We start from the raw sequence: 25,428 nt of genomic DNA, 5'->3' as shown, positions 1-25,428 counted from the left end.
AAACGAGTGGGCATAGTGAATTCTCTGAGCTGTAAACACAGTGTTTCCTTTCTTTCTTTAGATATTTTAAAAAAAATTTTAAGTCCTCTCTACACCCACTATGTGGCTCGAACTCACAGCCCCAAGATCAAGAGTCCCTCGATCTGCCAACTGAGCCAACCAGGCGCCCCCTCTTTCCTTTTAAAATTCAAGATCTAATTGGCTTTATTAAATGATTCTAGCAAGCAGAGGGGAGCCTCCCCCTGCATTTCTGTTTTGTTCTTGCGGACAAGCGACAATGTGCATTTTGTTCAGCTGGGCCTTTGTCCGCTCCTTTCCCAGACGCGGTGTTCGCGTTCCAGCTACGCAATCCTGTGCACAACGGGCACGCTCTGCTGATGCAGGACACCCGCCGCAGGCTGCTGGAGCGGGGCTACAAGCACCCGGTGCTCTTGCTGCACCCTCTGGGGGGCTGGACCAAGGACGACGATGTGCCCCTGGCGTGGCGCATGAAGCAGCACGCGGCCGTGCTGGAGGAAGGGGTCCTGGACCCCAAGTCAACCATCGTTGCCATCTTCCCGTCCCCGATGCTGTACGCTGGCCCCACAGAGGTGAGCAGTTCCCTGGGCTGGGGGCCTCGGAAATGGGGGCTCAGACTTTACTTACGAGAGCCAGAGTCTCTGTGATCCTTTCCCTTCATGAACAGATTCTCGAATCTTCTAGTCTCTCTTCTTTATCCAACTTAATTATGATTCCATGTAGAATTTGTAAAAATGCTGGAAAACACATCAGACCTGTTATACCTGGGGCAAAGTGTATCGCACCTGATACTCATTTGCCAAAGTTCCAGTCACTCTGAGTGGGTCACCACATGTGCCCGTGAGCTCTTTGAGAAAGACTTCGTCCCTAAAAGCTTGGTGTCCCCTTCCGTCCTACCACAGTAAGCTCGTCAAACAGGGACATTCTGTGTCCCACGGCACCGAGTGTGTGGGAAGCATGATGAATTGGAAGGGTCTAAACCCTTTGGAATGCCCCAAATTGAGTGTCAGAAATTAATCTTCTTCAACCAGATCACAGTGCCAGGCCTCTGGCTCTCCTCCCCATCCCCTGTATCGGTCATTGAGCATCAGAAAGGGCGATTCATTCTGAAATCCCAATGTTGTGTTGAACTAGAATCAGTGTTTTCATGGGATTAGCTCATCATTGGCAATCGGGTGATCAGACAGGTTGGAATTTGTAATTTCCTTTAAACTGTGATTTATTCTGAATAGGGAGGGACTGGAAAGAAAAATTCACACATCTGAGTGTTCCTGGTCCACGTGCCTATGTGGAGAAGCACTCAGGAGACAGAACCCTGGGTTCTAGGAAGCTGGGGTCAGGCGGTGGGGATTCATGTCTACAGCTCCTGCTGCAGCAAACATGAAGCATGAAGGGCACTTAGACAATCCACTGATATCTTCCAGCTGTTAGCTGATCACTGGATTACTTTTAGAGCAGAATAAAGGCATATCTGTAACAGGAACCCCAGAGCTGAGCAGCAGTGACCAGCATCTCCCTTGGGTGATGTTTTCTAGGTCCAGTGGCACTGTAGGTCCCGGATGATTGCAGGGGTCAATTTCTACATCGTGGGCCGGGACCCTGCAGGCATGCCCAACCCTGAGACCAAGAAAGACCTGTATGAACCCACTCATGGAGGCAAGGTCTTGAGCATGGCCCCAGGCCTGACCTCGGTGGAAATCATTCCATTCCGTGTGGCTGCCTACAACAAAGCCAAAAAAGCCATGGACTTCTATGACCCGGCAAGGTAGGTTTCTGGAGGCAGAGTCCTTAATCACCTCCATACAATGAGAATGCTGGCCCTGTGGAAGTGCATCTCCACCTGCTCCTAGTGGGGTGGGAGTCCCCGTCTTAGACATTCTGTGTCCCCCTGAAGTGTAGCACGGCCCCTCATATGTCAGTAAGCGGTCCATCAGTAGCTCTCTTTCAACAAGTCTTCCTCGAGCAGGCATTAAGGGAAAGGAAGCCAGTGTAGCAGCAGGATATGGCTTCCCGTGAACAGAGTAGGTGCCCAGGCAGTGTTGAGCATGCGGCTGCTGTCACGCCTGCCATCACGCCCCTTTCTTCTCCAAGTTCCTTTACTGAAGAGTTAGTGAACTGCTCGTGCAGAAGGTGCAGCATTTTACAGAAGGAAAAAATAGGGTCTAAAATTCGTCACCTACTGCAGGCAGCTCTGGGGATGGGGTGAATTACCCACTCTGAGCTGTGTGTGGCTGCCCCCATGACAGGCACAACGAGTTTGACTTCATCTCCGGGACGCGGATGAGGAAGCTGGCCCGGGAGGGCGAGAATCCCCCAGATGGCTTCATGGCACCCAAAGCATGGAAAGTCCTGACAGATTATTACCGGTCCCTGGAGAAGAACAACTAAGAGCCCTCCGGCTGCAGAGTTTCTTCTCAAAGTGCTCTTGGATTTGCTTTTCTATTTTTGTGATTAGATGCTTTGGACCCAACTGCTTCTCAGTGACTGATGTTCGTGTTTTACAATGAGGTAAACAGTGTGTCGATAATTTGAAGTCAGCTTCAGTCATATATAAAAGAAAGTCCAACTGCAGCTGCCTCCTGGCAGGTGCGGGCCGTACTGTTAGCATTTCAGAACGAACTTGTCTTCTCGACTGCGTCTGGTTCAGTAGGTCCCAGGTTTCTGAAAGTTTTGACCATATCTTGTTTACTTGCCAAAAAGTGAAGTGTACTTTCCAGCTTCAGTCTTGCCTGGTGTCACGGCAATGTGAACCGGAGGAACCACCTCTTCTGCACAACCGACCTAAGGGGGAAAAGAACTCGCCGCCCTCACACGTAGATTCTCGCCCTTTCGACTCCTGCCTCCAGCCCCGTCTCTTCGGGCTCAAGCACGGCCTGCCTGGGGACCCCAGCACCTCAGGTCCACGCAGCCTAGCTCTGCAGAGAAAGTGATGTTGTCTAGGAAAGAAGGACCATCTTACCACACTTACATGAGAACTCAGTTAAATAGTGATTTTCAGCTGGAGAGCAGAGGGCACTTTGAGGAAAAGATTTGCCCCCAAAGCTCAGATGATCTGGCGTTGTTGTGGGAAGTTAATTTTTCTCCTCTTTGCTGTGGTCACTGTGTCCTGGGAGAGGCCGCACTGATAGACTGCAGCTTTGGCCCAGACCAGTCCAGACCATCAGACTAGCGGGCTGCTGAAATGGGAAAAGACCCCAGAAACCCTATGTCTCAGAGGGGTCCCCAGTAGATGATGCCTAGCGTGTACCTCGGGAGCTGCTGAGCACGCTCACAAATGCTCACGGTTGGCATCATTAGAAGGTACTGGCGGCACCCGACAGGCTTGCCGTCGCTTGACCGGCAGTCTGGGCCTCCGTCTACACTGTACAACATGGGAGCTGCCTCTGGCCCCTCAGTTGCTCCACAAAGCTCCTTGCTCGGAAAGCACTTACAAAGCAACCTTCTTGGATGCCAGGTGCAGAGTTTTCTAAATCCAGCTGATCTTCGGCAGCTGGAAAAAATACTTCTCCAAAGACTCGTGCTGTGCTGAGAAATCTAACCTCTGATGGTTTTACTTCTTGGGAGGTAATCTTTGTCCTTTATGCACAACTGCTTGTTGCTAAAGAATATATGAAGAAACCATACCTTTTGTAGCTAGGTCTCTCTGGAAGAGACTTAAACTGGAAAGAGAAAACTGTGATTTTTTTTTCATATTTTCCGTTTCTTTTTTAGGAAAATGCTAATCTTAAAGTTCTTTTGAGAATCAATTACACACAATGGCCACAGCAAAGCCTCACTGCCTTGACTAGTGTAGTGCCTCTGTTGATTTAATCAGAGCTACTCAGTACTGCCTTTTTAAAGAACAGCGTATTTATTGAAATCATGAGATGGAATGTAGTGCCTTAATCAATATATTTTGTGATTTTTAAGATATATTTAAAACTGCTTTTCTGCTCTTAATAATACTTAGTGCAAATGACTATTTCTATGTACCTGTGAGGCTTGTTTTTATTTTAATAAATTGCTCAAAATGAAAGTGGAGTCTCTTCTGCCTGTGACGCGGAGTGTGGGTGGGCTGCGGGACCGCTGAGGGCTTTGACTGAGTCATCGGGGAGAAACAGCAGCAACCCTCTGACTACAAGGAAGAGGTTGTTCTCCTGCGTTAGAGTCACTTAAAAAGTGCACGGTGGGCGTAGAGGTGCAGGGCTTCTCATGTCTTCAGGGGGAGGAGGCTGCTGGGGCCTCCCCATAGGATGTCACGGCAAGAGAGTCTGACCTCTTCTTTCCAACTTGTTCCCTTTTCTCAAAGTGCCCCCAGGGAGTGAGCCAGCAGGGCTGGGGCGGGCGGTCTGCTGTTGTCTTGTTTTTCATCGGGGGTGCTGAACCTCAGCCATGGATCCTTTGCCAGGAGACGAGGTACCTGTTTCCACCCCTACTTCCAGTGGCCTTCGCGCACCTGCCAGTTTGGGGCTGTTCTCCCTGCGGACCTGAAGGCTTCATACAAATTCTGCCACCGCCCCTTGCTGGGCAAAGAGCCCTCTTCTTGCCCAGAGCCTCGCTCACTTGCTCGTTCTGAGTGACAGCGGGACAAAGTAGGCTCAGACATGTGTGAGGATACGAGGGTGCCGAGGGGGGGATGCCAGGCTGTAAGGGCAGGGGAAAAAACCCCGAAAAGGCCTTTGTGAGTCGCTGGGTCCAACATCAGCAGACCTTGCAAATGTATCAGCACTTTGGCCCCTGGGTTTCTCTCCAGCCCGTCTCCCTTGCATGATGAAACAATCGTGGCTACTCAAGAGCAAGTCAGATTGTGTTTCCTCTTCCTCCGATTCTGGGACCTGGCCGTCAGGTCTGGCGTCCCTGACGGACACGGCACGGTCAGCTGCTGTCACGGTGGAGGTCGGGGGGACTGCTCCTGCCACTTGGCCACAGATTCTGAATGCAGGTCTCTGACACTTACGCATTCCCTCATCACCATATGCGTCAAGGATCAGGAATGACAGCGCACCGATTCTGAAAGCCACGACTTCTTTTCTGGCCTCTCGCGCGCATTTAGTTCTCTGATGAATATTAACTATCACTGGGCTACTCGGTGTGTTCACCGAACGGGGAAGATGATATCCAAGCAATTCACTGATACACACTCCAGAATCTACCTACTGTTTCTGCTTATATTGTGAATGATTTTAATGAAAAAAAATTTAAATTTCTCAATTTATTGATATTACTAAAAATAAATGGGTTACTGGCTAGAGTTTGCAGATTCAGTTAAATACAAGAAAAACCTAGACAGTTACACACATCGCACTTCTATACAGGGCCAGCAGAGAACGGGGGGTGCCAGCGAGGACTCCCCCAGCTTTGTGGGCACAGCTCGTTTAATGTCATCACACATATTTATAATTGCTGGCAGTGATCATACACACTTTATTTGGTAAAGTTCTTAAATACGGTTGGTTTTGGGTATTTTCTTCCAGAAGTATAAGCCTGCCGTGTACTTCAAGTTTCACAAGACAACGTATGTGACTGTTCTTATAAACTGTAACATGATACACATACATGGAAAGAGCAATCTTGATTTGTATTTATTTCGTAAGCCTGTTTTCCATAAATAGTTTGGTGGTAAAGTGCAGCTCAGTGCAGGCTGTATGGACTGCTTTCATGTAGACAACCCAATACTGATCGGGTATTCCGAACTAGTTAAAAGATTGGCTTCTACAAGGGTATTCACCAAGAAGAACCTACATTTACCAGGAAGATATTAATCCCATGAACCACTAAAGGGGTTGTATCCCCATGCTATCCTCAGATGATTCTAGAAAGTACTAGATCTCTGGGTATTCAAAGTAAACAACAAAGAAAGCTTCCAGCTCCAACAGTCACAGACATTAAACACGTTTAACACACAGCAACCTCTGGCACGCTCAGTGTCTCCAACCTGCCCACCTGATGGCATTTTGGTGACCTGTGCCCATCGGAACTGCATCCCCCAAGGCCAACACCCATCCCCAGCTGACAGAGCCCCCCCATTTCTGAGTGCTGCCAGTCAGAGCTGCGTCACTAACTAAGGGCCCTGTGTCTACCAACACAGCCGCCGTGGCTACCGTGCAGCTTAGTGAACTGGGATGGGAAAGTAGAGAGATCTACTTCAGCAAGCCCATCACCGGCAGACAAGGAAATGGGAGGCCTAGAAATGGGCGACAGGAGAGGACTTCCTTAGGCAACATGAGAGCCTGCAGCCAGATTCACTTCCAAACTCCCAAAGCATTTCCATAGGATTCTTAAAACAATTCCAGAACGTACAAATTAGGATTTCTATTTACAGATAAGGGAACAGATGCTCAAGGAAACAGAGGTTTTGCCCAAGGCTACAATGCCATATATACATGGCACACAAACACAAATATAAAATTGTATTACATACAAAGAAGTTTCACAGCTGGGGCTGAAACCTATAAAGTTGGGAATGAACTTCACAGGACATAAAATTCCACTAGAATGACGCAGATTCCGATAGTACTGACCGAGATCCATCAACACATCACCTTCAAAAACAAATGGCCAGGGGAGACAGTCCCCCATCCCTAGATTTCACAGAGTAAATGGTGAAAGAGGGTCTCTGAGTCTTGTGTGTCCTCATCAGAACTGGGCACGTGGAGGGAGCCATGAACATCTGACCCCTGTAAACCCAGCCCTTTTGGGCTTCAGTACTGCTAAGATCAAAAGGCTGCCGCTGGAGGGGACAGTGGGAGGGCTGAGCCCAGCAACTCCTCTTACTATGGTACAGCCCAGACCCGGCGTGACTGGACTCCAGAATGGGGACGATTAGGCCTCTGCCACTACCGCCTGTCAAAGGAAAAGGTTCGCCTTCTTTGGAACCCAAACAAAAATCAACACTACTTCAATCTCCAGTGTTTTGTACCCATCATCTGGAACAAAAGACATGACTAATCAGAAGTGATCACTTAGCTAAAAGGTGGACATGCAAAGCAGCCGTCCAACATCGGGGTGGGGGGGGGGGAAGCAGAGCGTCTGGGATCCCTGAAGGCTGTCCACGCACCTGCTAGTCAGAATACCACCTTCACTGAGCACATGATCTGAGGCTGCCTGTGACTGGCTGGCTGGTCATTTATCACTTTTTGTTTGTCCAGCCACATTATCCACCATACTGCATTTCCTTCGGTGGAAATACTGCTCTCTTTTGCATTAGCCTTGCTCTCAAACCACTGAAGCCAGGAGTCCTGGAGGGCCCTTTCTCTGAGCTTCAGGACCCTAAGCAGTGGTTTTCACTGGGGTTTGCACACCCTGGGGCAATTTAAAGATAAATGGAGTTCATTTAATCCAGTAGAATAAAAGCAGGATTCTTGAGCAGTAATTCCTGCTACAAAACCTTCAGGAACCTTCTCTCCTAAGTCTAGTTTTTGAACTTCCTTTGGAGCTCACAGCTTTCAAATAAATTCGTTATTGCTGGAGTCGGTTGTCTGCAGTGGAACCCCACTCTTTACGAGACTAGGACTCTGGCCCCATAGACAATGCTTGTTTCCCTCACACCCATCTGCAAAGGCATTTGCTTTACTGGACAATATATGACCATCCCCTATTCCAGCATCTCAGCCATTCTCAGCATTTCTGGAAGCGACACATCTCTGGCACACCACTGTGCTCCAGGCTCAGCTCCAAGCATTGGGGTCGGTGATTATTCCACTAGGGCTCTGGCTGTACTTTTAAAACTGAACTGTCATGATTCACAAGCATGGGTCCACACCAGCATTCACATTAACTGGCACTGCAGCTCAAAGCACAAAAGCTCATATTTGCAAGTGTTCTCAAGCACAGTAATTCCTACTATAAATATTAATCACAAACACATACTCCCGTTCCAGTGTTTTGATGAGACCTTATGCTGTTAGTGTAACAGTGTTAACACTTACACCCAGTGTGACTGAGGAAGTTTCGTTCTTACTCACAGTGCTCATCGGTCTCCGAGAGGGCTGATCTCATCTGCGTCCAGCATGTGTCACTCTTCTCAGTACTTTGATGGACGTGAGGGGAGCACAGAATGTCCACCTATTCGTGGAAAAACACGTAACTTTTGACAAGATTGGTGAGCTCTGTTGGATGGCTGAGTCGAGGACAAGTTAGGTCAAACCAAGGCCCTCTGAGGACTTCTGTCCGCTCTAAATGGAACAACTCTAAGGCTTGGAGGGCAGGATATATGATCAGCATGTTGGAATTTTACTCAGTATTCTGACCTTAAAAGAAGCTAAACAGAGAATTATAAAATATACATCATGCAATTCGTCTTCTTTATCTAGAAGAAAGTTGTAACAGTTGTTGACAAACACAATTCCGCTGAAAGCACCTCCTACCGACAGGGGACACCGCCGTTTTTACACAGACGGACTCAAGGCCTGAGCCGTCTCGTGTAATGCCAACCCTTACAGCCACCAGCCATGGCAGAATATGACCCACGTGCGCTATTTAGATGAACCCAACCCAGCTCTTACTAGCGTGGTGGGTCCTGGGTTGCCCTGCGGTTGGGAGCGGAGAGGTAGAAGCGAGGGCAATTCATAAACAGAACTGCTTCGGATATGGAGTTCCTAAACTCTACATAAAAAGGCCTGGGAAAGGCGCCTGGGTGGCTCAGTGGGTTAAGCCGCTGCCTTCAGCTCGGGTCATGATCTCAGAGTCCTGGGATCGAGTCCCACATCGGGCTCTCTGCTCAGCGGAGAGCCTGCCTCTCCATCTACTTGTGATTTCTCTCTGTCAAATAAATAAATAAATAAATAAAATCTTTAAAAAAAAAAAAAAAGGCCTGGGAATAGTTGAGATACACCAGACTTACCATAAGTCTTCCAACAATGAGGGTTTTAGAGAAATATCACATGGGTGGTCGTTTCCATCTCTGTCCCTAGGGAATAGGCCTCAGGATTCTGGCAGCATAGAGGATGCTCACAAACGCAGCTTGGCCAACAGTGATGCAACCAGTGTGCAAAAGTAACACAACTAACAACGGGAGGGCCCCCTCCTGGGCAGTCACTGTTCTGGGTGCTGCCCCCTTGCAGCGCCTCTCCGCTGGGTGCCCTGGTGGCTCCTCTTTGTCAAGGAGCAGGGGGATCTCCGAGGAGTGAGGTCATGGGTGCACGGGACAGGGTGGGTTCACTGGGTTCACAGGGAGCCTGGACTTAAACCAGGCAGTCCCACTCCACAGCCGGTACTCGGAACTGCTGCCCATAAGGGGACAGCAGAGAACCCAGAACCCAATTGCCTGTGCCAAGTGCATGTCTGCAGCAAGCATAGATCACAGGACACTCAAAATTCTTCAGAGGAATACAAGAAAGTGTCCTTGATTACCTCGAGGCCTTAAAGATGAGTTGCGGTTGATGGGATTAGTATGTTTCTCTACCTTCCTCTGGTGATTAAAGCCATGATAAACATAAGAGCTATATACTACTTCATAGTCTGAATTTAAGAAGGGACAGGAGAGACAGAGCCTCTTACTTTGAATATGCCGTCAGATGAAAATCAAATCATTACTGAATTCCGTACTGAGCCACAATAATGACTGCTTACTAGAATATACGCTGTACCAGTGCAAAAGCTACACAGAGAGAGAAAACACTCCAAGGGCAAGGTGTATACCCAAAAGACAACCCAGAAAATGTTACATACCTGAAAAGACCAAGAAGTAGAGAAGAATTAAGAGTCCTCTTTATTACAGATTTATAAAATACTAGTATAATAGTCATTAAAAATGGAGACGAAACTTTATTTTTGGTATCTTGTGTTTTGCAACCCACTTGCAGTCATTGTTACCATGTTCGTGACTTGCTTTCTACTGTAACCTCTGCCCCACCCGTCATTCAAAGCACAACAGAATGCTCTGACAGCTTCCGTGAGAGACTTTCTAGCAAATAAGTTAATCCAATAACTCACAAAAAAAGACTGAGTTTTCAAAGAAATACAATAAAAACAAAACTATCTGAAGCATAATTTAATCTTTCAGGTGGTTCACAGAAGGCACCTCAAGATCATATTGTGCCATTTTCCTCATGCGGTGTGTTACGTGCCTGTAACAGAATTCTGGTTAGTGACATTTTGAACAAAAAAAAGTTTCACATGTAGGGCACATAACATCGAATGACTACAGATACAACATGGGGATTGTGATGTGTAGATCTGTACTAACTAGGGCATAATTTAAAATATGCTAAGAAAACTTTAAAAAATTAAAGTTACAAAATGAGTACTTTTAGCACATTTAGTTAACAGCTACTTGCTTTTAACTATCATTTCATTTTTGATGACCAAATTATATTTGACCATAATTAAAGAATATACAACTTTAAAATAACATTAAAAAGCCATGGTTACAACAGAACTATGTCCCATGAAACGAAGAAAGGACAGTCACATACATATAGCGAATGGCACCGATTGTTTCAAAGCCATTCGTGGGCAAGACTTTCAATCCATGTGTCGGGATATTGATCTGAAACACGTCTCTATCTGGAGTGCTGCCAGGAGGAGGTGAAATCCGCGTTGATCGCCCAACTGCCTGACAACCAGTCAATGCTCATCACTGAACAGGTATTTTTATTTGCTTATCCTGATACCACAGCAGCGGAGCCACATCTGGAAACAGAGAGGGGGCTGACTGCAACTATTCCACAGCAGAGAAATGCTTGACTTAAAAAAAGCTGAAACAAAGGATAAACAACTACAAATGGCTGAATCGCTGTACCTCAGACACAACCATAAATCTTCATTTTGCTATATACTGTTTGGTACTTTCTGATTCAGTAGTTGGGGTAAAAAAAAGTTTCTGTATTCAAACATATCTACAGAATTCAATATAAAATGTGTGAATATATACATTTAATATACACACGCACATACACACGCACACTCACATCCCCTTCCTCACGAATGACTCAACGAATCATGTTTGAGGCCAGCTTAGACGCTCTCGGGCTGCCACACGTGGCTACAGAGGTCAGACACACACGCCCAGGCAGGCTGGATCAAACCGCCTGATTTCAACGAGCAGTGATACTGCTCACACAAGTGTATCTCAGTAACATAGAATTCAGAGTATAAAACCAGTGTCGGGAACACAGAACTCTCTCGGTGGGTGAAGAACATTTCTCTCTTCATTCTATTTCCACTGATGTAAGAGAGCACATCGAACTAGATCACACTGAACTATACAAATGATCTTTACTCTTAATCTAAACAAACATGTGTTAAAACATTCTGAAATGCCGCATCCTTTGATTTCTTCATTTTTTCAATCGCCCGATGCAGGTCCTGTTGCTGCACGGGCCGGATTTCATCCTCATCGTGGCTGCAAGGCAAACAATGCAGATGGTCAAATGACTTCGGGCTACACCTCCCTCAAATATGCTGCCCAGATTAGAACGTGACGTCTCTTTTCCACATATCTAACCCCGGAAGAGAGCCACACTTCACCGCTCCATGTGAATGCCTCCAGGAATTCTCCACGCGTATGCCCATTGGGGGAGATTCTGAAGCACCACTAACTGCTAGGAGGCAGGAGGCCAGAATGGCTGATTGTAAATACACATTCCAGACATGGGGATGAAAACCAAACACCGCACCCTAAGAATCACAAGCCGAGTATTAGCAAAACGGGACAATGCTAGACACAGGTGTGCAGCTAATCTAAACGGGAATGGAATTCCAATCAAGGAGTCACACGTAGCATCCGTGGCCACATATTCAGGAACATATTTAGCATGTGATGAACAGAAAAGAGAATTCTTTGCTATTAACAAAACCAACTACTCTAAAAACCTCCCCTCTTTAATAATTATATATAATGCCTCTTCATAATCTACAACACTTAGAAAGAAACATTTGGGGAAAAAGTTATGAAAAGCCTAGTCTACTAGCTAGATTTTTCATAATGAAATATAAGTTTTTCAAAGGCTTTGAGGACAGCAGGAAAAGAGGACCTTCACGAGTAATGTAATTTATTCACACAAAATGTATGTATTCATAGGTTTGTTTTTTTTCCCCTTTTCCTCATTATCTTATACATAAGAATAAAAACCTTTGGAAAGTGGTCTCTTGGCTACAGTCAGAGGTCAAAAGTATTCTCAAAGTTAGCATCAGAGGAGCTGGATAATCTGACCACAAGTAAATGAAGTGAGCCTCTCTCTAATGGGGCCCCAGGGAGCACTACTGGCAGGTGCAGAACTAGCATGCACGCAGCTGAGGGTTCGGTGCCACAGGACACCCTGCTGGGGAAGCCTGCAACAGCCATTTGCTGGGCGGGGGGAGGGAGGGGGTCTGAGAAACCAAAGGGCAAAAGGTGGAGAACTCATTCACCACAGGTCCCGGAAGTAAACCGGTCTGCTAAGAGTTACAGCAACTCCTTGTTGGGAGGTCAGGATGGAACAAGTCGCAGAGCTACGATGGCTTGGGCAAGGGGCCTTTTGAGAAAGGTCCTTGCGGGCTGGGGTTCATCAGGGGTGGCTTGTTCCTGTTCTTTAGTATCTCTGAGTATGAACTGGTTTCTCAAACTCCTGCTTTGAAGTTGGCTGCAGTGACAACAGTTTCTGTTTGGTAAACATGACTGTCAACAAGCTGAAATCTAACCCCCAACCGGGCCCTCACCCCCATTTACGTGTGAAACTCCTGCAAGACCACAGGAAGTGGGATCAGGAAGTTAGGGGGAAAGCAAGCCAGGAGTGCTGGAAAGCCCTGTTCTCCTAGCACAGGCTGCGAGCTTAAGCTCTTGTTGGCCTTCTGCGCTCCAGTCCGTGCATGTGCAGCAGAAATTTGGCTTTTCCTTCTCTTTATTCCAAAGCCTCCCCATGACCCATGTCTCTAATTCACTTTCAGAACTTCCCTTTAGAAAAAGAGGCAATTCATCAAGTTGGGGTAAGCTTTCAATCAAGCTTACTTTGGTTCCATAGCAGGGTTGTTATTGTAAAGAAAAAGGAACCAACCTCAAAGTTCTACAAGGGTCTGACACATCTGAGGGATCATACCTTTCTTCGGACGTAGAATTCACATACTCCCTGACACAGAGGAGAGCCGCATCCCTGCACATCTCTTTTAGGTCGCTGCCCGAAAAGCCATCCGTTTCCTGGGCAACTTCCAGCAAGTCCACGTGCCTGTCCACCTTCCACAGGGAGAAAGGAACATAAAAAGTGCTGCAGAGCATCGAGCCAAACACCTTTTTTTTTTTTTTTTGATTTTTAAAGATTTTATTTATTTGTTTGACAGACAAAGATCACAAGTAGGCAGAGAGGCAGGTAGAGAGAGAGGAGGAAGCAGGCTCACCTTGAGCAGAGAGCCCGATGCGGGGCTTGATCCCAGGACCCTGGAATCATGACCCGAGCCGAAGGCAGAGGCTTTAACCCACTGAGCCACCCAGGCGCCCCCCAAACACATTTCTTAAAAAATGCATACTGGAATAGCACAGAATAACTTTCAGTTTCTAGTTTTTTCTTTAACCATAAAAGCTGAAATTTTGAAACCTAATTTTTTTGTTAACTGTCACTATGACTGGAACAGCAAAATAAAGCCTTACCAGACATAGGGTACAGGGCCCCGGAAGACAGACACGCCAACGCTGTTGCGAGACGGTTTATTCTCTTCCTCTGTCTGAGAAGACTTCTCAAATGTGTACATCAGCAATCACACACAAACTACTCTACTGCTTGTAATATTTGTGAAGGAGTACATACATTACACATCTTTCCATGCACACTCAAGGGACTGATGGACACTAATGACTTCAGGACAACAGGCTACCAATGACAGAGACCACAGGAGACGAAAAGCAAAGCACGTGAAGAGTACCTTTTAGATCTGGGTGGTAGATTTAAGCTTATTAAGTGTGTACAGTTAAAATATATCTTAAATTAAATAACTACTTAAAAACACCTTCCAAATCATACTCTGAGATGTTAAAAATTGGACTTCCTCCCTTAAACAATCAACACCTCCACTCCATCTTTTGGCCACTCCTTTGTTGGGCCGCACCGTGTCCTAACCATTCACAAGCCTTGCACATGACACAGTGATCAAGTCACAAAGATGAACAAACCACGTATGAGAAAGGCTGGAAAAGAGAAGATCCCAGTCACTGCAGGAGCAAGAACAGAGGCAGTGCACCACAGTGGTTAAGAGAAATGCCCCACCACTCCTTTGCTGTGTGAGCCTGGGCAATTTATTCTATCACTTCTCTGCGTTTCAGTTTCCCCAAATGTAAAATGGCAGGACTATGTGCTCCTTAGATGGACGGAGGATTAAGTAAAACAAAGTATATCTCACCACTATGCTAAGCACATGGCAAATACTCTAAAAGCAACCCTTTGTACAAAATAATAGCTATCAGACAAACCACAAAGTCACAGGAACTGTTTTCATAGGAAACTAGGAAGGCAGCTCCCAAGTTAGATATGGTTTTGTGTCCCGGGAGCCACACTGGCAAACACTGAAGGACTCCTACGATAGCCGAGAGCACAGCACCTGCTATGCACAGTCACCGCGTGTACCGTGGAGGGTGCACAGGCACGGCACTCTCAGTGCTTCACACACATTTAAAATTCTTGAAACCAATCTATGAGACTGTTGGCATTACCTCCGCTTTCCCAGTGAGAAATAACTAAGTAAGGCGTAGGGATGATTAACAGTTATCTGCCCAAGGTCACCCAGCAAGGAGCAGTCAAGAAAGAATGTGGGGCCCTGGGTCTGTCTCCAAAGCCCATGCCCATGAACTACTCCTGTTTTGTTACGGAAAAGATCTAAACTCAGATTTGTTTGTAAAAGGGACACCCTGATGATCTCACTACAGAGACAGGGTATCCATTTTATTAGTCCTAATTCTTTTTATACTTGAAACTTAAAGCAAAAATTGCTACCCTGTTTACATGAGTGAGTTGTGCTAAGGGACTATCAGTAAAGAGATGTGAAAGACTAGAAACAGTATCATTTGAGGCATCTTTTAACAAAACTACAATAATTTCTTTCAGATTCTAGTGAAGTAATGATATGCCTTCAGCATACAAATACCAGCTAGTGGGAAATAAAATGTTCCCGTGTCGACAGTTATCCAGAAAGCATTCAGAATTATTATGAATCATAAAACTGGAGACTCGTTCTTTGTGCTTTTAGAAACAGAATGCTAAAAATTCCTTATACCCATGGCAAATGCAATTCTAATAGAATTTCCAAAGATGCTACTGTTAAAAAAACAAAAACAAAAAAAAAAGCAGAATATGTAATCAAAGTTTAGAAATAATGAGGAGTTTAAGTTAAAAGTGAAAACGTTACAGTCTGTGTAAAGTATGGCTATCTCATGAGACAGAGCTTAAATTGCATCATTTATATTCATCATCTCTATGTAAGTCATCCACATCATCTCTATCTGTATTAAACTACACAAGTTAACATCTGTCAATACCATCCTTCGTTACACTTTTTTGAATTAAATAGCTCTATTAACTTGAAGTCTACAAAATTGTCAGCAACTACCTTCTAATACGTGATGAATTTCAAGCCATAGCACAGTCATCCTAAATCAAAAGAACTCACCAAATTATATTATCTCTTTTGTTTTCTTCCCTGAACTGCTTAATGACGCCTATCTTTGTTAAAGGTTCACCAATTAAGTGTCTTTTATCTAAACAGCACTACAATTACACAATGTCTTTTTCAACGTGGTTACCGAATATTCAGCTAAAAGGTAAATGTAATACTCCAGTTTCTTGCTCATACAGGAGTTCTTTACCCAAAACACATGGAAAGTATTAGGAATTCCCCGAAACTGTACAAAATATTTCATGTACAAGTAGCTTTTAAGAAAAGACTACACAGCCTTTATCTCTTTTATTAAATGACTCCATCATCCCCACAATAGTAATCTCTTTCATTTGCTAAGTTCTTCAAACTTCTGCAAATATCTGCAAATAGCATATATGTTTTCTATGATTGTTTTTTTTTTTTTTTTAATTTTTTATTTATTTACTTGACAGGGATCACAAGTAGGTGGAGAGGCAGGCAGGCAGAGAGAGAGAGAGAGAGGAGGAAGCAGGCTCCCTACCAAGCAGAGAGCCCGACGCAAGGCTCGATCTCAGGATCCTGAGATCATGACCTGAGTTGAAGGCAGAGGCTCCAACCCACTGAGCCACCCAAGTGTCCCATCTATGATTGGTTTTAAAGAAAAAAACAAGCAGGATGCTACTGAAAGAGATGGGAGAAGACTGGAAGAACCACAGAGACATACCTGCTTTTGGACAAAGATTCAATATCAAAAAGATCTTAATTCTCTTGAATTATGATCCATTAAAAATACTAGTGTTTTTATCTTGAGGAAGACAAATAAATTCTAAAATTCATACAGAAAAATCAGCAAAAATAGCCAGGAAACTTTGGGTTGGGTGACAAGGGCAAAGCCTAGACCACGGAAAATGTGGACAAACCCAACCTGACTGTTTCAACAAATAAACTGAAAGAAGGTGGAGAAAAGGGAGAGAGAGAGATGAAGGAATAATCTATAGCCTACAGATTAAGAGACTGAAAAACTATCAAATAATCACAAATTATGAACTTTATATGGATCTTGAGTCAAACACTTACACAGTAAAAAGAAAAACCAACAAGCCATTTAGCAGAGAACAGAAAATATGGACAAGGTATTCAGTGATAATAAGGAATTAGTCCCAATTTTTTGAAAGTGTAATAATGTTTATGAGGTCAAGTCAAAAAAGTTAAGAATTCTTCCTTTTAAATATACAACTAAAATAAACCCGGGAGGTAGGGAAGTAGGGGATAGCTGGAGCAGAGTTAGTGACCCAAGGATGGAGGCAAGTCACGGAAATAGAATTCCTCACTATGGGAATCTTTTTGACTTTTTTAGTTTGGCTACAGCAAGTTCAAATAGTGAGTTTATTTAATTATTATTATTATTATTATTTTTTTTTAAGTAAGCCCTATGCCCAATGTGAAGCCTGAACTCCCAACGCCAAGATCAAGAGTCGTATGCTCCGGCGCCTGAGCCAGCCAGGTGCCCCCCAAATAAGGAGTTTAGATATGATGTTTAGGACAGTGAGGAATACGATGTTATTGAAAACTCAGATTCCATAAAGGGGGAAAATTCCCAGTAAATTAAAAAAGATAACCCAGGAAAAAATATTTTCAAATTTCAAAAAAATATTTTGAAATTTTGAAACAAAGAAAAATCTCCCTAATGTATTAGAGTTCCTATAGATTAATAAGAAAAAGAACACTGCAATAGAAAAATGGGCAAAGCATATGAACAAGTATTTCAGAGATAAGAATTCAAGTGGCTCCTAAACATACTCATTTCATCCCTAAAAATACAATGAGATACACCACTTTCTACCTTTCATGTTGGCACAAAGTTCCACAGCATTCTGTTGGCAAGGTTACGGGGAAGAGATACTGTACTACTGCTGGTATGAGAGTAAATTAGCACAGACCATTTGGTAATAGCTATAAAAATTATAAATCATATCCTCTGATCTATCAATTCCTCTTCTGGAAAATCTATCCCACTAATAATCCTGCACAAGTGTGAAGAGACACATATACAAGGCATTTTATAAAGAGTAAAGACAAAAGTCAACCTGAATGTTCTTCAATATGGCACTGACTAAATAAATTATGGTATAGCCATATAGTGGAATCCTATGCAATGCAAAAAAAAACAAACAAACAAACAAACAAAAACAACCCAGAACAAAAACCACACACAAATACACAAAACCAAAAACCAAAAACCAAAACCCAAAGAGAGAGAAAGAACAAAGATACAATATGCTAATAAGGAGAGATCTCAAAGATGCATGGAAAAAAGCAATGCAAAGAACAGCATACACAGTTTATTAATATGATCTACGTAGAATAGGGAAGAGGAATAATAGCATATTCTAAGTGGCTGGTATGGACACAATGCCATCTGAAAGGATACAGAAGAAATATAGGAAAGGAAGCAAGATTCTTCCCTGAATACCATACAATGTACTCACTTTAATTCTGAAGCATGTTACCTTAAATATACAAACTATTAAACATTTCAATTATACCTTCTTAAATCTAAATTCCAACTTTAAAAAATATTGCAGTTAAATAAATTTTTAAAATGCATACTGCTGTACAAAAATAAATGTATCTTATATAACTGGAGAACAGTCTGAAAATATCAAAGAAGATGGTAATCCGTAGACGTGAAAACACAGGGCTTATAAAAAAAGAGGACCGTCTTTGTTAAGTTCAAATGCACCAGGGTTACTGAGTTGCATGAACAGGCAACAGTTTTACAGTGATTTATGCCAAGTACAAAGCTGTTTATTCTCAGATCACTTTTACATTTTCTTCTAAAATGGTCTTATGCACATAAACATATTTATAGGATGAGGAAAATTGTAATTTTCTACTTACATTTTCATTTTTCAAGATGAGTTTCAGGATTGCTTCTCTTTGTTTTAGAGCCTAAAACCAGAATAATTTCCAGTTAGTACTAAAAAAAAATTAGAATCAAATAGTTCTAACATTTCTTCTTTCATCTGTACACCATCTGACAATACCTACAGGAAATGACAGAAACTCTAAAGTATCAGCCTAAGCAAGGTCTAGGTTCTAGACTCTAATCGTCTGTGGTCAACCTACTGAATTCCCATCTTCTTATTCTGAATCTTTAGTGATTAGCACAATGTCTGGGAAATAACATGTTTGAGTGAGTGAATGAATACCCAGGATGACCGAAGTCTCTTCCCTGTAGCTCTGCATATCTCCTTCTCTTTTTTATTCAGGAAACTTCTAAAAACTCAATGCTGTAGTAAAATCTTTACCACTAATTAGAAGATAGAGCAATAATATCCTCTCAGTTCCTTCACTTCAACCGTAACTTCCACACTTGCTAATTTTATTAGTGAATTTTTGTTTAGTGTTGACAGTACCTTTTTTTATATGCTGTCAACGCGGAACAAAAATTCACATACATTCTACTGTACATCGTTTTATACTGGACTGCAAGAGGACATTCTATCAATGTAATCTTTGTCTTCAGAACCATCAAAGGAAATTTTCTTTAAAAATGTCCTGTCTTGGGGGTGCCTGGGTGGCTCAGTGGGTAAAAGCCTCTGCTTTTGGCTCAGGTCATGATCCCGGGGTCCTGGGATCGAGCCCCGCATGGGGCTCTCTGCTCAGCAGGGAGCCTGCTTTCCTTCCTCTCTCTCTGCCTGCCTCTCTGCCTACTTGTGATCTCTGCCTGTGAAATAAATTAAAAAAAAAAAAAAAAAAAGGTCCTGTCTTACAAACAAAATAAAAGTGAAATTCTTGGTCGAGTCACACAAAGTTCATCCACAGCTGACAGCAGCCTACCTTCCCCACCCTCCCTCGACCTGTTTACCGGATGCGCTAAGTGAACTACCCCCAGACGTCATCATTAAACATGTGCTCCCACATCTTCTTGCCTTTGTTTATTCTGGCAGAAAGACTTTCCCTGCCTCACTCGCATATGAAATTCCTGCCCTCCTTCAAGGCCCAACTGGGGTCTGTATAGTTCACTAACTACTCAGAGAGAATTATTAGTTTTCATCATCATTTCAGGTTCTCGCGTGTTCTTTATTTATGTGTCTTGCCTTTCCTGTGTCAGAGTGGAGGACAGAGATTGAGCTCCTTCCTCAGAGCCTGGCAGGTGCCCAACACAGAGACAGTGTCAACACTCATCAAACTCAATTTTAGAGTCTCCCACATCAAGTTAAAGAACTTCTTCACTGACTTCTTGGGTACATTTTCTAACACAGTGGCTGACTTTGCGTGTACCCTCAGAGGGGCCAGAAGCAGTAGCTACAGAAAATAACAGGTCAGAGCAATTAGAGGACACAACCATCAATGCTAGGAAACCACGTTTACCGCTGCAAACCGGCAAGCTACAGAAACTCTCTGCAGGAGACAGGGAGCTTTTACCTAGAGACTGTATTAGAACATTTTTATTTCAAGATCTGAAAGGAATGACACTGAGCATTTTTCTACACAGCTATACATGTAACATGCCGATCACATTGCACACATGTTCACTTAATAACCCTGTTTCCTTCTTCAATAAAAAGGCCCATAAAATTTAAGAAGTGATGACTTTGTGAAAAAATACACAGTATGGTTAAGTTATAATCACTGACCTCAGAGTATTTTTTAATGAAAAAAATAAAGGTACTAGAAAGGAGCACTGGTTGAAGACCGCCCTCACACCTGCATTAAGTTAAAGTATAATACCTTACCCACTAATTAACCACTGACCCTATCAGAGGAAAGCCCCCACTACGACCGCCAATAATGAATCAGATCAATGGCAGTCCTTCCAGTCAGCCTTCTGAAGGGAGCCATTCATCCTGTGCTAAACCAAAATTGCAGTCCAGGTTTTCCACATACCTTACCAGATGATTTGCTACACTCTAAAGAAAATCACAAAAGCAGCTAAGCAAACCTGGGGGTAATTACATACTTTGAAGAGAAGCAAGCAATACTCATCTTAGGAAAGTATGAAAGAAGGAAGACAAAGTGGAGAGGACAAATAAACAGTTATAGGGCTTCTTGACCCGTTCCTTTCCTGCCTGTCATAAATAGTAAGTCTGATTAAAAAGAAACATTCCTTTCCTGTAAAAAGCGGAGTATTTAACTGGGCATAACATCAATCGAAAGCACTCACAGGCTGGTTGATATGAAATCTTGTGGGCATTCTTCTCATGATGGCCGAGTCAAGATCCTGAGGACGGTTGGTAGCTCCCATCACTATGACCTGGACAGATAAAGAAAACACAAGGTATTATATTAAATATACCAGTAATGCTCCTTTTAGGATGTTATTACTAGAGCTTGGAAGATACAAAAATTAAGAAGTATTAAAATCTTCTATAAGAAATTATTTTAATCCACTATTACTCAAAAATTTATAAATACAAATTGAAATTAATCCTAAAGAGAGCAAATCATGGCCAAACTGGTAAGACTGATGCATTTCACCAGCCTTTTTGTAACTAAAATAACATACTGTCCAGTTAACGAAGAATTATAAAGATTTAAAGTAAAAAAGGTTGTATTCTGTAATAGATGGTTGCTCTATGGCTGCATGATGAATGATTAAAAGCCACATATGGTACAGCTTGGGAGCCCATACACGGGCGATACTTCAAGGCTTCAAGGCTGCTGATACTAACATAAAGGAATCATTTGCCCTGAGTCTAAGGATTCTGGCGGTAGGAAGAGAGAGCATGTACTTTTCCCTCTGGGTTTCGCATCACCACTTCATGGGTGTGTCAGCACTGTTGGTTACACCCTTTCAAAGCTGTAATACAACCACCAGCAATCAAACTTTCAACAAGGGCAAGAGAAGAAGAGTAAACATTGAATAAGACCAAACATCAAAATGCTGGGTAGAATTAAAAAAAAAAAAGAATGGGCACCTCGCTGGCTTAGTCAGTGAATGTACAATTCTTGATCTCGGGGTCATGTGCTCCCTACCCAATGTGTAGAGATTATTAAAAATAAATAAACAAACTAACTTTTAAAAAAGGAAGAAAAGAAAAGAAAATGTAGGTGACCCTGCCAATCTCCAGGTCTGTACTATTTTACTTATAAAAGACGTGGACATGAAAATTCAACACAAATAAAGACAAAATATCCCAAACAAATTAATTTCTGAAAGGCTTCAAAATTACCATTACTATTGGTATTTCTGTTTAATCCAACAGTGGCCCACATCTGCTACCCAAAATGAAATTTACTGTTATTCTAATGAAAACTTTTCTTTTTTATTTCAGCCTAAGAGGTTTTAGATTTCTGAAACAATCTAACTCCAGAACATGTTGAAAGATCCACTAAATCTTATATTCTACTTCTACTCTTCACATTTAATGACATTCAGAGCCAAATTTTCAGTTTAACTGTGAGAGGCTGCCACCTAGAGGGAAAAAATGTAAATACAAACATATATTTGAGCAATGTTAGTTCCAAAATATAATGTAATTTTGTATTTAAGTTGTCCTAAAATAAAAATATTAATGCCCTTATTTATTTTCCAAATTTATTGACTTTCCACACCCTGTAGAATAAGGTAAAATTTCTATAAAATCTAAAATGAAGAAGTCTTTTCTTTTTTTTAAAGTAGGATCCATGCCCAGCATAAAGCCCAACTTGGGGCTTGAACTCACGCCCCTGAGATTGAGACCTGAGCTGAGATCAAGAGTCCAACACTTAACTGACATAGCCACCCAGGCACCATGATCAAAAGGCGGGGGGCGCCTCGGTGGCTCACGCCTCGGTGGCTCAGTGGGTTAAGTGTCTGCCTTCAGCTGGGGTCATGATCCTGGGGTCCTGGGATCAAGCCCCACGTTGGGCTCCCTGCTCAACGGGAAGACTGCTTCTCCCTACGCCCCTGTTTGTGTTCTCTCTCTTGCTCTCTGTCAAATAAATAAATAAATAAACTCTTAAAAAAAAATCACAAGAACTGCACAAGATGAAGAATGAATATAAGTACATTTTGAGATAGAGTATATATTAAGTGTTACAGGAGATTCAAAGTGGGAAGCTTATAGAAGACTGACCGTATCAGATTGTAGAGAACCACAAAAGACACTGTGGCTGAGGCAGAACTTTAAAAAACCTGAACACTGGGGTATTTTGAGAAACATTCTAGGTGAGCAAATAGCCTAAAACAAAAAATTAAAGCCAGTATGGAAGACAGGATGCTAAAAATTTGGATCAAGAAATTTAAGTAAATCTAGCACAACTGGGGCGCCTGGGTGGCTCAGTGTATTAAGCCGTTCCTTTGGCTCAGGTCATGATCCCAGGGTTCTGGGATCGAGTCCCACCATCAGGATCCTTGCTCAGTGGGGAGCCTGCTACTCTCTGCCTCTGCCTGCTTCTGTGTGTGCTCTCTCTGACAAATGAAAAAATAAAATCTTAAAAAAAAAAAAAAAGGTGCCCCAGGTATGTAGGTGCTTCATATAAAAACCTAGCACAACATGGTATAACAAATACCTATAGGATGAGAACAGATATTTACGATGATAAAAACGCTAGAGTGATTCAAATACCTGTTTCACTTAAAGAAGCTGTTTGAAGGAGCGATTTTAAGAGGTCAAAACGGATAAACTATATACAATGCATTAACTCTAGGGCAAATAAGCTGAAATTCAAAATGGGAAGAAACAATTTTATAGTACAGAAAAATTAGCGCTTTAGTAGACTTTTTACAATCTTTCTTTTATGTGTCACGTCTCTGCAGATGAAGAACATGTCATCAATTAACCTGAATTTCCAGAACTGGTGACAGGTTGACCTGGGCCACTCAGCAATTTTTGTTTCCACTGTGGCATATCATACACACAAGAAAAAGCAGGGGTACTGGGCTGGATCCATAATCACAGAATAGACAATCTTAAAGAAAAGCTAACTTGTTCATACGAAAGAATATGTCTAAAACCAATATTCAAGTTAACAACATCAATTTTAGACCCCTCAACACACAGAAAAGGTTAAAAAAGAAGTTACTAGAGTTTAACAAAAGCCACGGCTTTATTTGCTCCTACAAATACAGACTTATTACAATGAAAAAACTGAATACTATCAATGTAATGAAGAATTACGGTTCTGAAAGCTCAGTTTTAAGTTGTAGCATATCAGCACCATGCTGTGTGCTCTGGAGTTTACCTGACCCACCTGCTCCAATATCCATGGCTTTTAAAACTACACTCATTATGAAAGAATATGAAACAATTTTCTATTACACAGGCTAACTAAGCGCTTTCAATACTGTTGCTTGGGAGGATAATCTGTGTTTGGGAACCTGTAAAGTATTCCCATTGAACAGCTTTATTAGCACCTATTATTAATAAAAATTCTTACCATTAGTGTCACCTAAATTTATCTAAGTTGTGCTTTCTTCTCTAATCATCCAACAAACACTAAAGGCAACTTTCCCTCATAATGAAACTGTATTTTCATAAAGGGGATGTAGAAGGAGGACACATAAGACTTAATGTTCTCCTTGAGAGGGATGTTTTAACTTTTGATTTATGGTAATATGGTGGATGGAGGAGGTCCTTAAGCCCTCTGGCTATAAAACAAAAATAATAAAGTATTAAGAAACCTCAGATTGAACAACAAATCTCCAAAAATGCAAAGCAATTGAGCTGAGTCAGCAGTGAAATTTATCCCTAAGGGGAGAAGCTGACCATGTACCACGTGGAAACGTGCAGATCTTAAAGACAGTGGGGTGTACACTGACAGCTTATAGGCTTAACGCTAAGAGGCCACCCTACATAAAGCTGGGACTCGGGAAGTACTAAGGCCTGAAGACAGTGAAATATTAGAAAATGAATGGATTCAGTGGAGTCAAGCTTTGGTTTCTGGAAAGACATATAAACACATAAAACACATACACAATCTGAGATTTCATGGTTCTTTGCCTGCTAACATGGATCTCAGATCTGAATCTACCTATTGATATTGAAAAAAATCTGGCAGAAGACAAATCAACACAGGTTCCAAAAATTCAGGCACCAAGTTCCACCAAATACGATTTCCCCACAAAATTACAAAACACACAAGGAAATAGCCACCATAAACTCAGAACAAATGAAAGAACCAGATGTTCAGTCATAGGTTAGAATTGTTGTACACAACTATAAACATAGTTTAACATATTTAACATATTTATAAGAATATGTTAACATATTTATAAGAATATGTCTTTTAACATATTTATAAGAATAAAGAAGGAATAAAAAAATCATAAGCATACACTTCTGCAGTAAATATATACCAGGCTAGTTAAACGCACTTTACTGAGATTCCTTAAAACCTTAAACAGTTCTGAGGTGGATCCTACCCTTCCTCTTTTATAGACAGTTCTCCCTCCTTTCAGATACAGAGTCACTGTATTATTTAGCCAGCGGCACACAGCTAGTTGATCCTGGGCTTTAGTTTTCTAATCTAGCTGGAAACATGAGTTGATGGGGAAGAGACCATCAAAACTGACCTGGTAGACTTCATAAGGATCTAGAAGAATTTCTAGAACTGAAAAATATAATAAGTGAAATAACAAGCTCAATAAAAAGAATAAATAGCAGAAGAGATACAACTGAACCTAGAATTAGCAAATTAAAAGAATGAAAAGATTACCCAGACTGTAGTACAAAGACAAAAAATATGAAAGAGAAGTTAAAACATGTGGAATATAAATAAGGTACATCCCACTGGCTTTCCATTAAGGAGATCACATGGGGACTGAAGGGGAAACAGTATCTGAAGAAATAATGGTTGAATTTTTTAGAAGCAATAAAAGATACAATTCTAATTATGAAAGGGCAAAAACACATTACAAAATAGAAAATACCTACTAAAGTTAAAAGAGCAAAAGGACATCATTAA

The 25,428-nt window shown here is 42.4% G+C and overlaps 2 protein-coding genes across 6 annotated transcripts in view; one reads left to right on the top strand and one right to left on the bottom strand.

The window, feature by feature from the left end:
• Positions 1-4,033, top strand: part of PAPSS2 (3'-phosphoadenosine 5'-phosphosulfate synthase 2) — a 117,405-nt gene extending 113,372 nt beyond the window's left edge. For both annotated transcript variants that reach the window (XM_082720939.1, XM_082720940.1), the window contains 3 exons: positions 322-590; positions 1,554-1,783; positions 2,265-4,033. In XM_082720939.1, coding sequence (XP_082577065.1) covers positions 322-590; positions 1,554-1,783; positions 2,265-2,406 — 641 coding nt within the window. In that variant the 3' untranslated portion in view covers positions 2,407-4,033. The remainder of the gene's footprint in view (positions 1-321; positions 591-1,553; positions 1,784-2,264) is intronic.
• A 5,650-nt stretch (positions 4,034-9,683) lies between these two features.
• The window catches only part of ATAD1 (ATPase family AAA domain containing 1), a 74,249-nt gene continuing 58,504 nt past the window's right edge, over positions 9,684-25,428 (bottom strand). For all 4 annotated transcript variants that reach the window (XM_082721041.1, XM_082721043.1, XM_082721040.1 and 1 more), the window contains 4 exons: positions 20,705-20,794; positions 18,436-18,486; positions 13,014-13,147; positions 9,684-11,341 (listed from right to left, as the gene is read on the bottom strand). In XM_082721041.1, the coding sequence (XP_082577167.1) occupies positions 11,221-11,341; positions 13,014-13,147; positions 18,436-18,486; positions 20,705-20,794 (396 nt within the window). In that variant the 3' untranslated portion in view covers positions 9,684-11,220. The remainder of the gene's footprint in view (positions 11,342-13,013; positions 13,148-18,435; positions 18,487-20,704; positions 20,795-25,428) is intronic.

This window comes from Mustela nivalis (genome assembly GCF_964662115.1).
Source record: "Mustela nivalis genome assembly, chromosome: 2".
In the NCBI taxonomy this organism is placed as follows: domain Eukaryota; kingdom Metazoa; phylum Chordata; class Mammalia; order Carnivora; family Mustelidae; genus Mustela; species Mustela nivalis.
The sequence above is the reverse complement of the archived record's forward strand: the minus strand, read 5'-3'. Positions and strand labels throughout refer to the sequence as shown.